Source organism: Nematostella vectensis, chromosome 5 (genome assembly GCF_932526225.1).
Source record: "Nematostella vectensis chromosome 5, jaNemVect1.1, whole genome shotgun sequence".
NCBI lineage: Eukaryota > Metazoa > Cnidaria > Anthozoa > Actiniaria > Edwardsiidae > Nematostella > Nematostella vectensis.
In genome coordinates, this window is record NC_064038.1 from 7,063,738 (window position 1) to 7,079,346 (window position 15,609).

The following is a 15,609-nucleotide window of genomic DNA, read 5'->3' on the forward strand; positions in this document are numbered from 1 at the left end:
TGGTGAACGACTCATTTATTGAATCCCTACAGTATACTCTTCTGAAAATAAGTCTCGCGAAATAAGAGCTCCTTCTTCCATTCTCGTATTTCTTCGTGGAAAAAGTTATAACTCTTCTTGCCATTACATGCTGTCTTAAAAAGAGCAAATGTTTATTTAACATTTTTTATTAACATTTTAATTATTTGGAGCTTAGCTTGACAACGTGACTGAAATAGGGTTACATTCTATACACGACTTACGTGACATGCATTGTGTGACACTTACAAATGCCTTTCTTTGAACATGTAACGTTCTCGTGTTATACGTGACAATTACACTCATCGAACATGTAATTTAAGTAATGCGTGACATTTTTACAGACTTCGCGTGACGTCTATGAGATATCATTTATTACCTCTCATTGAACATTATCGTTTTTTTGCAATGCGTGACAGTTTAACAGAAGTTATCATTTCTTTTTACTCATCGAAAATGTAACGCAATTTTATGCGTTGCTTTGCAGTTTTGAAAACATCGCGTGTCGTTTATAAAATATCATTTATTCTCTTATGAAACATATGATGCATTTAATGTAACGCGTGACCATTAGACGCTTATGGGAGATCATGCGCTCCCTCTCATCGTCTTCTGAAACAGCTTTCGGAAATCGTCTGATATCATTGTCTGATATTATACATTCTGTCATTGCCTCTTGAAACAGCACCTACGGCTGTGCAAACGACTTTTTGTTATTATCAATAGCCCATTAACTCCCTGGCTATGCATTGTTACGTGTTAAAACAACCACTCATAAAAAACTCATCTTACTTATCCGTCTAAGTGAAAATGAGTAGTTTTAGTGTCTTAATTTCTTTGAGGGCCTTTTCATTTCGCTTTCTTATGATCCGTCAACTCATAAAAGCCATTTGTTCATTTATAACTTATCTGTTTAAATGAGAAGAAGTTCAAAAGCTTTTCCCGTTAGCTTATTATGAGCGGATCGTGTCGGTGTCCTAAGAGATCGTCTTATCATGCAAGAATGCTATTGGATCACTCACGAGCGTCGGGAAAACAATTATCGCAGGCAGTACATATTGATCGGTTTTATCCGTAGTTTAATCATGAGGAGAACCGTTTTTTTACAGTCACAATCAACTCCATTTTGAGAGATTGGACCGTTTACAGTGGATTGATTTAAATATTAACCACGAAAAAATTCGATTAAGATTTATTGAAGTGTGTTTGAATCGTGTCCAATCGGTTCTTTTATATCTCCCTTTCTTAAAACTGCTGTGCATTTTTTATGGTGCGAAACAATATGGCTTCCATTATAGTCTTTATTAGTCCTCTTCTGTCAATTCATATGATGTCGTCACCAAGGTGGGAAGCGTTGTCCTTACGAAAACTAGACAAAGCGTGTGTCCGGATTAGACAGGGTGAAACTACTCAGCCGGTTTTATTCAGACACATCTCACGCTTGTTTGCAAGAGGTTGCCCCTTTACTAGCGACCGGGCTTTTGAAGAACCTTTTTTACAGAAATGACATGGATTTCTTGAAGGCTATTTGACATTTAACACCATGACGTGTCATAAAACGTGTTTTACAAACGCTCTAGGAGAGCCATAGCACCCAGGATAATAGCCATTCGTGTTCACGATGGGTTTTTCTGGTTGCTAAGTATCTTTGGAACACTAGGGTTTCAAGCCATGTTTAAGAACTAGCCCTCTTACGACTAAATAACAATGACATTTTAGTAAAGGTTTAGTGTCTTTGAAGATCGATTTCAAAGAAAGAAAGAAAGAATAATGAAAACAGAATGACAGAAAAATAAAATCTGATTAAACAGTCTGCTTAAGTCACGATTCTATTACTCGGTTTTATTACCTTTCGATTTCTAATCACTATTACTCGGTTTTATTAATTTCGCTTTCTAATCACTATTTGGCTCACAGAGCTGTTTGATTCCCCCTGAAGCTATAAATGAAACAATTATTTAAGGTGTGGAAGTAAGCCGTATGTTGCTCGCACTGGAGTGTTGGGTGAATCAGAAAATTAACGAGCCCTAGTCAGCCACACCTTTGTTATTGTTTTTATTTAATAATAGAAGGCAGATAATGTACTACAATCTCGAAATAATCATCTGAAAAAAAGTTAATCCTTTATTCTCGAATTTAATCGAATATATCGGAAATGGATGCTTTTTCGCACTTGGTACTTTACTAGGACGACAAAATGGCGGCTGTCAAAGACTGTTTCAATATGCTCAACCGGCAAAGCGAGCGTTCGTCTTTATGCCGACACCCTATTGTCATTTCCGAACTGCTGGTTACTGGCGATTGAAACTCAACGATTCATTTGTACACTTTTGACCCGCGCAGTAAACCAAATGGCGTTGGGATGACATGTTCCCTCTCCCTGTAGCTAGACTAGAACATTGAAACTACAGCCTCTTGTTCTGGCTATAAGGCGGTGATTTCTGAGTCAATTCCGAGTGTTTAGCCAATTTTCTTTGTAAGTGATGCTCTCTTACACTGACATGACAGAGTATGTGGGCTATTCGGCGGTAATCTCTAAGTCAATTCCGAGAGGTGAAATCCAGGTGTATATTTTTAAACCGTGCGGTCAGGCGAGTCAATTGTGGTCTTATGAATGAGTTTTCTCAGTGTCTAGGCTGGCTATTTGTCATGTTGTATGGGGGCGGGGGCGTTGCGTGACACGAACGGCTGCTAAAAAGACTGGGCTATAAGCTTTTATTTTCTTAAAAAAATACCGAGATAGAAAAACGAAATCAGGGAATAAATGAACAGACAGAGGCTCGGCTAAACAAATTAGTTAAGAACACCCCAAAACCACCTCCCTTGTCTTTTCTGGTATTTCTTGCTGTTTTATCTGTATTTTACCTTGGTACCGATACACAGGTTTTCTGATCTATGTCTTACGCATGCAAATTCTTTAGAAAAATATAATTACCACAATTAGAAAATAGGAAGTATTGCAATAACATGCCTACGACAATTACTTTCGGTATTTATTGACATCCTTTTTTTAATTTCCCATAAAGAAGTTTTCAAAACAAACGCGATCTGTGAATGCAAGATTTGAATGTTAATAAGTTTTTTTTTCATTAGAAAAGTCTTCCTATCTTCCTTAATGTCTTTGTATAGTAATATGGCTTTGCGAAATTTGACAAAAGAGTTGTTTTATCACAAAGTTTTGTGCAAAAAAGTGAAAATGAATAGTGGAAAGAAATAGTGAATAATGAAAAGGAATAGTAGAATTGAGGAAGTCACAAGCATTAGGAGTTTTAGTCACCGCAAGGAGTGTGAGCCGCACACTGTTCTTGGCGGGTTCCAGACAAAAAAACTTCTCAAACAGCTCCATCTTTTCATTGTTTAAAATACTGGAATAAAAACTGTCATAAAATCTCTATGGACTTCTCGCAAAAGATTCTCATTGACCCGGTGCTGTAGAAATTAAAGAGCATTTTTTAAGCCGCACGTTTGTTATTGTTTTCTTCGATTTTGTCATGAAACCGCGAAATAATTATCTAAAAACAAAGTTTATACTTCATTTAGCAAATTGAATCGAGAATGCGCTATATTCCCTAATCCTGCCCAAAAAATTGGCTGCTTTGTCAGGTATTCTACTAGGCAAATCGGCGGCTTCACAACGATCTTATCTAGTTTAATTAGTTTCTCTATGTATTGCTTGTTTCTCTTTTTTATTCAATGGTGCTGTGTTATTATTACCTCCTTGTTGTCATGTCATCTACTGTTTTTTACTGGTTTTGTTGGTGGCAGCAGACCTGTAGTAAAAGCACATTTTGTTATTCAAAACGATTTTGTTCTCAGTGACTAAAATAATTTTTCCTTTTCTAATGTCTAATTGTCTCATTTGTGTCGATTAAGCCGAGAGAGCAATTTTTAAGAAGAATATCATAATGATTATATTTATCAGAAAATTATAGTTTAAATGGAATCTGAAAAATTGAGTTCAAATTCATAATCGTTTATTCGGCCATTACAACTACAACTAAATTATGCGGAGGGCCAGTACCTATTCAAACTACACAAAACGACAAATATAAGTGTTTTTATTCCGAAGTTGGTTATTTGGTGAATTTTTTCTTTTCCCCTGATTCATTTACCCGATAACTTCACTTCATTTCGCCTCCACTCCATAACACAACACTACAGGAAAAAATAGTGTTTATTTTGAATTTGTAGCTTGCGCCCTACAGTCAGTAAGCGCTGCTAAATCCTCTAGAGAACAGGATTTCTTTATGTATTAAGAAATATCTGTTTTGTTTTTTAGTGCTAAAATTGATTGAGTTTCTTTGAATAAAACTCGTGTTACCTACAGGTTCAGCACGTGCTATAAATACCTCGAGTTGACAAGGACTGGTATGAGCACAGGTACAGAGGGCCGCTCCGTCTGGGCATTTGCTTATTATTGTTGGCGTTGTTATTTTCGACTTGCGGTTCTTGTTGTGATTATTTTGTTATTGCCATGGTTAGTGTTGCCGCTGATACTCTAAACACTCATATTGATAGTGTTTCTTTGTCGCTGTCAACCGCCATTTCGTCATCCTAGCAAAATACCAAGTGTGAGAAAGTATCCATTCCCAGCGGCTGATTTCGGAATCTATTGTGATATTTTTTAATGCATTTTGTCACTGAAGTATACAACTTTGTCATTAGATAGTTATTTTGAGATTTCATCAAATAATGCGCCTTCAAATATTGTTTTTGATATTACTCTCTTTGTTGTCTGCCGGTGAGGTTGAGTTTTTTTTGTTACTGCTCCTATTTCAGGTGTTGCTGTTAATTTAAAGCCAAGTGTGAATTTAAAGCATTTTGGAATTAATGATTTACGAGATGTACCAGTTTTTCCAAATTAGTACTAATTCTATAAGAAACCATTTTATTTTTTTATTTTTTTATTTTTTAGAGAGTATCTATTTCCAAATGTGACCTATATGGCGGCAAACTAATAACACAGTTATTGCCCAATTGTGCGAGCTGGTTTTAGTTTATTGGCATTTATCTAGCGGAAAGACTAAATTTTACTTATTTTAGAGTACCTTTTTCTGTCAAAGATTAAGCTTAGGATTTATTAATTTTGATGTTAAGATGACAACTCTATTAGGTATCTCGATTTTATGTTTTTTGGATATAATCGTTACGTACCCTATCTTTTGCATCCATTTGTTACAAGAGGTTTTGTTACCATATCTTTGCTGGGTAATATTCACTTACTGTATATTCAGCTTACTAATTGAGATACGCTAGCCACGAAATCGGAGTCACAGTCAGCGGTGTGTGTGTGTCCGGTTGACGGCAAGAGCATTAAACAAGCTATGATTTGTGGAGTTCGTGCCCAAAATCTGATAGGTAAGCTACAGATTTGAAGAAGCCGGGCCGACACCAAATGAACGTACCAAAATCAGGCCCGACAAATCGGCGCGTGTAAAGGTGTAATCAAGGCTAACCAGTTAGGTTATTACGAGATTCCCCCGATAACTACAGGCTCTGGCATCGCCGAAACTAGAATTGGTGAGGGGTGGGACGGGGTTGGCCATTTCGTTTGTTAACAGATTGTTTGTTTGTCGATATTGTTGCGCCTTGTCACTCGGCCTTTTTTAAGAAGCCTAAATGCAACTGGCATCTGTTACCCAGGATACTCCCGCGGTGGCTTCTGCAGTATATCAAGAAACCTGCTATTTTAAACTGGGGAAGAGGTTACACGAATAGGGGACTTGCGCTAAGAGATCACGTGTTTCTGAGTGGCAAATTAAAAACAAAATAATCAAACAAGAAGCAGAAATGACTGCGCCCGTCACACCAGAGATCGACGTAAAAATGAAATCTTGAAATGAAACTAAACCCTTTCTGGAAAAAAAAAAGAATTCTGGATTTTTTCGTAAATGCCGAATGAGTTTGCTTTTTGTTGCGGTTATTTTGCCGCCAAAAGCCTGAGCGCGCGCTAGTTGGCCACCCCAACAGTCACGTGATCTCTTAGCGCAAGTCCCCTATTGTACTATGTTTAGCAAAGGTGAAGGAGGGGTGGGGGCATTGTGTCTGTTGGATGATCTTACGATATCAGTATAGTTTATTTGTAGTTTATTTAGTTTATTTATCTTTTTTGAAGAACCTTTTTTATAAGACTGTCCAGCAGGAGATTTCGCAAAATGCTAAGAACATACTAAGAACATGCCGAGGCTCAGGTAGCAGGAAAATATTTTCTTTGTTAGTCTGCTGTGTTCTTAAAGGCAGATTCGAATTGTTTTCATAAGAATTGCTATAGATCATTTGTGTAATTCTCTTCCTAATAATTCATTCGGTATGATATTTTTGTATAAGCAAAAATGGCAAGAATATCGTTTAGCCTTTTTTTTCTCAAAAAATAAGAACAGCCCAACCTCAACCGAAAATTAGACGTTCTTACAAACAAAAGGGTACTGCATACTTTTTACATAATATCCTCGAAATGACTCATAGATATACATCATTCATGATAAGGCGCTCTCGGGCCAAGCGACCTGATCAAGTGCACTATTATTTTAATGCTGCGAGTATTACTGTATAAGAGATATTCTGACCACTGAGTACAAACAACCGTTTAAGCATAAAAGCTCTTTTGTTTAATCTCTTATTACTGAGAAAAAATATTCTTCCACTCTTTACATTTTTTAGTTGCACCACAAAGGCGCTCTGCCGTGTTTTCTTTCCAAGTCATCGGCTGTTTAGTCTGCAAACGTTCTTCAAGACACTCACTTAAATGCTTTAAAGCGTTGATTAATCACCTATTCTGTACGTGTGCTTAGGCTTAATAAAACTTTCCACAAATTGCTCCTCTACTCTCACAAAAGCAAGCTTAATGACGCTCATTCCCCGCTAACGTCCCCTCCCCCGGCAGAGTAAGACCAAACCTTTACCTCTGCATTCGGTTAGTACGCAAGTCTTGCGGCATCCTTAGCCTTACACATTGTTAACTTCCTCTTGATAAGTGGCTCCTTGAAAACCACCCACGACTTCGGGAGACATTTATATCCTTGCCAAAGGCATTTTACCAAACATAACAACTATTTTTGTGGGAGAAGCCCCAAAATATTCTGTAGCTTTTTCAGACTTTTATTCATTTCACGGAATTAAAATTTTGCAGGCGATAAATTTTTCATTGGTGTTCCATCTAATAATAAATTTTGCCAATTTTTTGTGTGCTTAGCCGCAGACAAAACACTCCGTGATGCTCTTCATCTTTGAAAGCGATGATCACGGTCTTGTTGTATAGACAAAGAACGATCTGACCACCCCCTAGAGAAATCAGCTCGCCAGATGCGCAACAAAAGCAGCTATGCCCCATTACCAGCCAGCTCAACTCAAACACAATAGCCTTTCTATTAGCTGTTATGATTGTCAAATCTAAAAAAATGCCTGTCAGTTTAGAGGAAGCAATTATGAATGTTTGTAGATTTTCCTAGCGATGTATCGGATTTGGTGATAGTAGCGGATACGGTGCGGTAAAAAATAGCGTTTCAAACAGAACATCCGTGTGCAACTTCTAGGCGTTTCTATCAGGACACGCCGGGAAAAAAAAACTACCTGTTTCTGTCCAACGAGAAAAATCCAAATACACGCTGTCTTTACACGCTTGGTCTTATATTCCCCTGCGCTCGCAAAGTCACTATCCATAAGTTTCTTCCACATCAGTCTTTTAGCTGGCTTCGTTAATCTAAGTGCCTGGAGAATAATCCTTAAACTTATTAACGGGATCTATGGGGTTTCTTAGTGCTATTGTAGTTTGCAACCCTTTGTCCGTCAGATGCAAATTAGCGCAGAGATTTAGAGTCACCTATTGCGGATCATGTTAACAAGAAGTTGCGTAAAGTTCTAAAGAATGAACTTCCGGTCGTTTTTTTGTAATGAATGTACAGTGTGTTTAAGTGACATTTGGTGAACCCAGTTGGTGGATGTTTCAGGCTCGTTTGCTTAGACCACGTGTTTTCTATGTGTGCGTAGAGCAGGTATTACGATATTAGACTTTGAACGAGAGGCAGAGGGACCCATTCAAATGCAGATATCGCTAACCAATTGGAAAGCTTTTGTGTAAGAGCTATGACAAACGAGCAACTCAAGCGAAGAAGAGAGTGATCACATTGACAGTCTCTTTTTACAAACTGCACTGAACTATGAAGTTCTGACAACTTCGGCTAGTTTGAAAAGGACCGCAAAGTCCTTAAATCAGCCATGGAAAAGGCGAGATATTTGCGTATCGATACAGGACCCAATCGGCCGACGGATAATTATAAAAGACCAATAAAAGTAATCAGTCTTATACGAACTAAATGTAAATACTGTTCCTCTGCGGTTGTAATTGCGAGTTGGAATTTGCGCAGGTTTGTAGAGTCCGAGTTAAGCGGAAACCAACAATCTTTGTCTATTTCCATTCATTAGTGCTAGTTGGAAGACGTGTTGTTCTCGTGAATTCACACGCACTGTAGCATGCCAATAGTTGTTAAACCTATTTGTTTTTCAGAATGTCGTCTAAAAAAAGATGATAGGGATACAGTTTCCTATGTGTGCAAAAAATCCAAACTAGATGCTTGTCAAATATTGCCCGAGATATACATCTCCAAAACAAAGCAATACACAAAACACTGGTCTCGGCGGGGAAGGCTCCCAACTAGGCTCTTTACAAATGCTAACAGTGTTTGTACTTGAAATCACTTTGCTCGTATCGCACCTGCTTTTATAAAAGATACGCGGAATATTCCACGATCCTGTTAGATATTTTGTAGTAAACTCCCCCAGGTATTATGCAAAAGACAAAAGAGTGTATAGTTGATTTCAAATCTGGAGTCCGCACTGGGACCGTAAATGAATTGAGCGCCGCGCTTTGTGATGGTTTTCCGCATAACTAAGCAGATGCAGCTAGCGAGTTATAAACAAAACGTAGAATTTGCATATATATGGGTGTGATGAATACATAGACGAGCCAAACAGGAAACCGTTTGGGAGAAGCGAAATCTGATCGGGGTCGAGTTACGCATTGCGCGGAACGGATATACACGAATCGGGCAAGTATTGTCGCCGCGATCGCGAAGCGCGGTGCTGCCCTGAGCTGTTCTTATGAGTATTGCTTGTTAATTGAAGAGGAAATAGTCTGGAGGCATAAACTAAGGGGCGTGAATATATAAACTCTCCTAATCAGCGCTACGCGGCAGCCATGACAAGGCTGTACGCACCATGACAAGCTAACAAAACCTCCCGGTGGGACTGGCCAATCAGGGTGCACTTTGCCTGTCACGTGCCGCTAGATGTTGCAAATGAGTTAAGCATTATGGGTTGTGTTTCGGTCAAATTCTATGACGTCTATCCGGCTTGTTAGTTGCGGGAAAAAGAGTTGCATCGTAGGCTTAGATTCAGCCGAGCTAAACACGGTGAAGTTGAGACGTAGAGTTGTAGCTGTCGCGAGCTCGATTTCCTTATGCCGAGCTCTCTCGTACTCGATATGGACAGCATGAGCCAGGGCCAGCTAGAGGCTGATCAGAGGGCGCTACAAATCGCACTAGAGCTCTCAATGTTGGGCCTCACCAACGACGAGGACTCAAACCCGAACTTCGACGATCTTCGCTCCAAGAAGAGTATGAATATGACAGAGTGTGTTCCTGTACCCAGCTCCGAACACGTCGCAGAGATTGTAGGACGCCAAGGTATGTTGGAAAAATCTTCCGTGCGATCTCCTCGTCGTAATCGAATTAGCGTAGCCCAGTACACTTGTTCAGTAGCTACCTCGTGTTTCTGACATGTCTTCTCTTATGTTGTGAATTTTTAGGCTGCAAGATTAAGGCGCTACGTGCGAAGACCAATACGTATATCAAGACTCCAGTCAGAGGAGAGGACCCTGTGTTTGTCGTGACTGGAAGAAAAGAGGATGTTACACTTGCTAAAAGAGAAATCATTTCTGCAGCAGAGCACTTCTCTCAGATACGAGCTCAGCGAAAAAATAACAGCCTGAATTCACTTGCTCCGGGTCCCCCATCCCCGAGCGTGCCTGGCCAGAGCACGATTCTCGTACGTGTGCCGTACAGAGTAGTGGGTCTTGTTGTCGGTCCTAAGGGTGCTACGATCAAGCGGATTCAGCAGCAAACGAATACCTACATCGTGACTCCGTCTCGCGATAAGGAACCTGTTTTTGAAGTAACGGGATCGGGGGAAAACGTGGAGAGTGCGCGCAACGAGATTCTCAATCACATTTCCAACAGGACCGGCGGACTACTCGACGCTAACGATGATAGCGTGTTTCATAACGGCGACCTCAACTCCTTTAATGATTTTCGCCCGGGATCTATTTACAGTAGCGGCTCGCAGTCTGGATTCTCCAGCCTTCGCGATTCCACATCGCTGAGTCAGAGCCGTTCGCACTCCAGTGATTCCTTCTACTACCAGAACGGCTCCACCAAGAATGAGGGTTTCAATCCGATCAATAGCCCCTTCTCCCCGAATGGGTTCTTTTTTAGTGATTTCCCATCACCAACGGATCGGGATGTAGGCTCGGATGCGAATTCCAGCGGTTCTGGAGGGTTTGACCCTGCGCCGACGCCACCATCGCCGTCCATCTGGGCTCCAGTGACAAGCGCTTTGAGCAACGCTCGTGAGCTGCCGTACTCTCGCAGCTCCAGCGTGACCAGCTCAAGTTTGCAAAGTGCGATCGGCAGGCCTGCAAGTCCGCGAGACACCATCCGGCGGCTGAAGAGCGAGGCTTTGCCTGGCTCAGCTTTCTCTGCGCTGCAGGCTTTCACTCCATTCACAGCACCGTCCACGAGTCCGACCATATCCGATTCCACGATTGCAAATGGAAGCGTCCTTGGAAGTACCACACCGGTGGAGGCAATCGGCACACGCCCGTCTCTCACTACCGAGACCAATAATAACCAAACTACCAAAGACAAGAAGAAGGATTGTGTTGTGTGCTACGAGAACGAGATCGTCGCCGCCTTGGTGCCGTGCGGACACAACTTGTTCTGTATGGAATGTGCTGATCGCATCCGAGACGAGCACTCTGTCTGCCCTGTATGCCAGAAACATGTTACTCAGGTACTGCGTATATTTTCATAAAGCGAAGGATAACCCAGATAAACATGTACCGCTCCGGGACTGGATCCAGTGGAGGTACTTTACGAGATAACGTATTATAGTATAAGTAGAATTGATAACTACGTCTATGTTTGTAAAATTGTCAAGTGGACTCGCAATCAGCGAATTATCCGCGATTTCCTCGCCGAGTTCAACTATATAAATATGAGGAAATATGTAAAGTTAGACAAAGTTTTTGCTAATTTAATATGTAGTCGAGAGTATCTTAAGTTAATAACTTTAGCTGGGGTTTGTGACAAAATTATCTTTAAATTTCCGACATGATTTTGCATGTCTTAGTTATAAATGTTCATCTTGAATTAGGAAAAATTACTCATCGAAGTATCTCGATGCGCATCTCTATCTTTATTATTCCGTGAAGTAGTAGCCCAAATGAAGGCTCATAATAACGAAAATTTTACAGAGTCCCACTCCAGCCACATTTCATAGCAATATTTATGTGATCTATTTTATGTAATATCGATAACATTTTGATACATACTTGGAGTCTATGCTAAAAGAATATATATATGGTATTTGTACAATAAATAGGCATAATTTCTATATGATATTCTAATTCTGTTGCACGAAGTTGAAGGATAGATTTATTGACCTATAGTATTTTAATATGGCTAAAATATTCTATATTCCGGATAAGTAGAATACACGGAAATATTTAGTTCTCCAGACCCTGAGCTGTAAGAGAATTCAGAATTTAAAGTATTTTTTATTTTAATGCACCTACATACTGCTATATTGAAGTTCGTATACAGAGGAATTAAATTGTAAATTTTATTTTTTGCTATTAAAGAAGTATATATATATATTCCTGTGAATGCCGCATTAGTAGATTTGTAAAATTAATGATGGCACATAAATTGTTATACAGAAAAGGGTTTCCACGCAAATAGAGTGTAGAGCGACGAATTGCTCTTGTAATTCTCTAAGTCGTGCAAGCTCGTTTCAAGTGCACCAGAATTTTTGCATGTATTTACGAAAATAGTGTTACAGATTGTTTTAATAAAAGCGAACAATGGTTTTATAAACCGTGTCTCGGTTTTTGCGTGTGCGAGGAACTGGTTGTTATGTTTTTATTTTAGAAATCTTGTGTAAGCCTTAGTGATGGGAATTTGCATAAATCGATTACACTCTCGAATCTTAACTTAGTCATCAGTGGATGGAAGATTCCTCTGAAATTATCTTTCCTGGTCTCCTCCCTTTCAACTTTCAACCCTTGAATAGAATTTTTGTTTTTAAACTTTAGTATTCTTGGTCTGTGTTTATCAAACACTAAACGAAGCCCATCATTTGTACTAAAATATTAATCACTACTGTAAACAAACTAAGGTGGAAAGTCGTATCACTATTTTGCTTGAAACTTGACCCGTGCTCTTTTATTCAAAAACTATGACCCAGGTTTATAAACTACTAGGCAGGATTGCCCCTTGGTCATCATAAAGTAAGGTGGTCGTTCCGTATTCGTCTTGTAACAATCTACTCATTCAACCAAAAGGAGGCTGTCTCGGTCTTTCCCTCACCCGTTAGGTAAATTCATACCGCTGGAAAAGTCACGAAATTATACACAAATAATGCTGAAATAGCTACGTCTGTTTATACTGGAAATGATTTGTTTAATTAATGAACATTACAGCCCGTTTCCAACGTGAATTTGAAATCGATTTCGCCCTGAGGTATTAGAAAGACACTATAAAGTGAAGTAATTTTGCCAACGTCAGCCAACAAGAAAGCGGGAATTTTCAGTGTTCTCATTGGTTAAGAGTCTTCATAAATGATTTAATATTTACGCTTCTGTGAAGCTCAGCTGTTTTGCATAAATTGCCCTTCAGGGATAAGTTTGTATGTGGATAGTTTTGGCAAAGAGTCAAATGAATTGTATTAGGACAAGACTATGATGATGTGGTGCTAGCTTTGTTTTGAGCGAAAATCTGAACAAAGATCATTTTGTATTGTTTAGGCGGCCCCCAACAGCCACCGTGAACATTAGTCACGTACCAAAATAGTCCAAGTCTGAAGGTGTTTTCGTTTTAATGCATTTTTCATAAAGCTCCTGGATATAATTTTGGTGTTTTTACTTTGAAAGTTATGGTCAAAATTATCCATTGCAGTTTTATAGACTCCATGGGGGAAAGTAATAATGCCTATTATTGCATAGAATCGAACCAGAATCCATCTCCAAGTGTTTGGGTTAGTTTTGAGTGGCACTACCATTGTTCAATGCCGCAATTACGTTCCATATTCCCTGATTGTTGACAGATTTTTTATCACGCCTCTTCGGTTTATGGCTGTGAAAGCATTAAAACAAAAACACTCAGAACCTCAACAGCTCCACCAATTGCTTGTGTAATCCAGATTTTATCTTTTAAGCTGTATAGTATTGTCTCTAATCTCGCTTCAGATCGTGCATTCCTTTGGAGTATGTCATTGTATAATAACCCTAAAGTTCTGCAACCATCCATTACAATGATCACTAAAGCAATGCACGATTAAGGGTACAGATATTGGACAATCCGACAATCCAATAATTTGTCATAACATTACGTGCTTATTTTAGCAATCGGTAAGACCAACTTAACAACTTAGGGCAGCCTTGCTTGAAGAACTCAAAGAGATAAACTGACTTTAAAATGTTTTATGATATTGTTGATCTTCCACGAAAAAAGTTACCCGTTTTCACCACCAGTAATAGACTATAAGTTAGAATGGGATTTCAAAGTGTCTGCATGGTTGAAGCTCATGAGAATATTATAGAATTTCGCTCAACTCAAATTCATCATCCAACTTTGTGTTAAAATGTACTGTCGGTGTTGTACAATTATGGAAAACTCCTGTGTAAATATTGACAGGAAATGTTTGCTCAAGACTTGTGTACTCGCCGAAACTGTCTACACTCTGTGACCGCTCTTGAGGTCGCGCGCTCCCTTTCCGACGTCGGAAGCGTCTGTGGAATAGTGTTATCAACTTAACCATTGTTTCGGTCAAATTCACACTTCCCAATCATTCCCTAATTGCCTGTTTCACGTTTCTCATTGGGTTCCTTAACTCTAAAATACCTCATTAACCAGACGCAATTTCTTTACCTAAGTCTTAGTAAACAATAACGAAAAATGCCAACAGTTAAATTAAGACTCATGTCTGTGGTAGGTGTATTTGTGACGTCAGGCGAGTAATCCAGTAGTATTAGAATTTGCTTTGAAAAGCGGCCGACACGGCGCGGGTCTTCAAGTTTTTAAAGCAAATAAGTTTTTAATCAAATTGATAAAAATGCAAATGTTTTTAACAAGGTAGGAGTGATCTATCAGGATGAGATAACACGTAACCCATCCGTACGTCGCTATTTATCAACTTGTTTGGTTTTTAATGGCTTTCTGGGCGGGGTTTATTTGAATCTATCATAATAAGAACTGCATGTCGTATAGTATTAATTTAGATAGATTCACGAAATGAAGCTAGACATGATCTCTATTTTGATATTTCCGACATTGTCGGGAGCCGCACTCAGCATACCGGGGCGCATGAAAAAAAAAAATAATATCTACCCCCTTATTGACCGAGTGCGTGAGCCGTATGGAAATATCGTTCTATGGACCGTGAGCTCCGCTCTTGGGCCGTTCAGCTCCTGTGATGCCCGCGCATGCGGTCAAAAGATAGACAAATAAAAATAAAGAACACAACACTTTTTTCTTGTTTTTTTTTTTTTTTTTTTTTTTTAGATTTTGAAATTTTCTTTGTGTGGGGCTTGTCGTCTTTATCCTAATTATTTCAAATTCGTGGGTTGGGTGAGTCTTTGAAGGCCAAACCTTCCATGTCATAGAATTATTGGGGGGAGGGGTGGCTTGGTAATGGCTGTGTGGTATTCGTTGACTTCCTCAAGGACGATTAATCCCAAAAGCAACTTTTTCCGGGATTTCTGTGGTCATAATGAATCGCGAGAAAGCCTGGGGCCTCGGACAAGCTGTTCCTGTGGCATCACGACTTCAAACCACGACAGGGAGCCCAGACCGAATGCCTTAGACTTAGCTGTCACGTGTAAACCCTTCGCCGTATTCAAGATGTATGAAAAATATGGTCATACATAAGGACAAATATAAGACAAACTGGAATAACTAAAAAAAATTAAGCTTGAAGTGAGCAGAGCGAAACTCTGGTTTCCATAAAGGCGTAACAGTCTAAGCGTCGTAACAGTCGTCTAGGGTTTGCCCCCCGAGTTGAACACACGACTCGCGTACGACCGATAAAAAATTGCACTGACTGTATTATCTTGAGTGGATATTTTTTCTTTCTTCTACGTTTTCCAGGGCGGACCCTGAATTTCCCGAAACATGCCGGGAGGTAGCAAATTGGTGAATTTTAGCTACCATACATCGCTTTTAAAAACAACGCAAGGAACGAACTTTCTGAAAATTGAATAAAAGTTTTGCACACCTTACGTCGGTTTAGCACTTAACATCGCTTTGAGCGTAGTTGTGT

The 15,609-nt window shown here is 39.5% G+C and overlaps 1 protein-coding gene and 1 long non-coding RNA gene across 2 annotated transcripts; one reads left to right on the forward strand and one right to left on the reverse strand.

The window, feature by feature from the left end:
• Positions 1–188: 188 nt before the first annotated feature.
• Positions 189–8,852, reverse strand: LOC116611448. The gene is made up of 3 exons (XR_004293488.2): positions 6,921–8,852; positions 4,368–4,572; positions 189–3,788 (listed from the first exon to the last, which is right to left on the reverse strand). It is a non-coding gene; the product is annotated as an uncharacterized LOC116611448 (long non-coding RNA).
• A 159-nt stretch (positions 8,853–9,011) lies between these two features.
• LOC5503436 (RNA-binding protein MEX3B) lies at positions 9,012–12,167 on the forward strand. Its single transcript, XM_001624464.3, has 2 exons — positions 9,012–9,698; positions 9,821–12,167. The coding sequence occupies exons 1-2, from the start codon at positions 9,473–9,475 to the stop codon at positions 11,101–11,103; spliced, it is 1,509 nt and encodes a 502-aa protein (XP_001624514.2). The 5' UTR covers positions 9,012–9,472; the 3' UTR covers positions 11,104–12,167.
• The last annotated feature ends 3,442 nt before the right edge of the window (positions 12,168–15,609 follow it).

Bases quoted from the DNA above. Each gene is read 5' to 3' on its own strand.
- LOC5503436 (XM_001624464.3), top strand. From the start codon at position 9,473: ATGCCGAGCTCTCTCGTACTCGATATGGACAGCATGAGCCAGGGCCAG. The intron at 9,699-9,820 runs GTATGTTGGAAA...GTGAATTTTTAG, and splicing joins AGAGATTGTAGGACGCCAAG to GCTGCAAGATTAAGGCGCTA.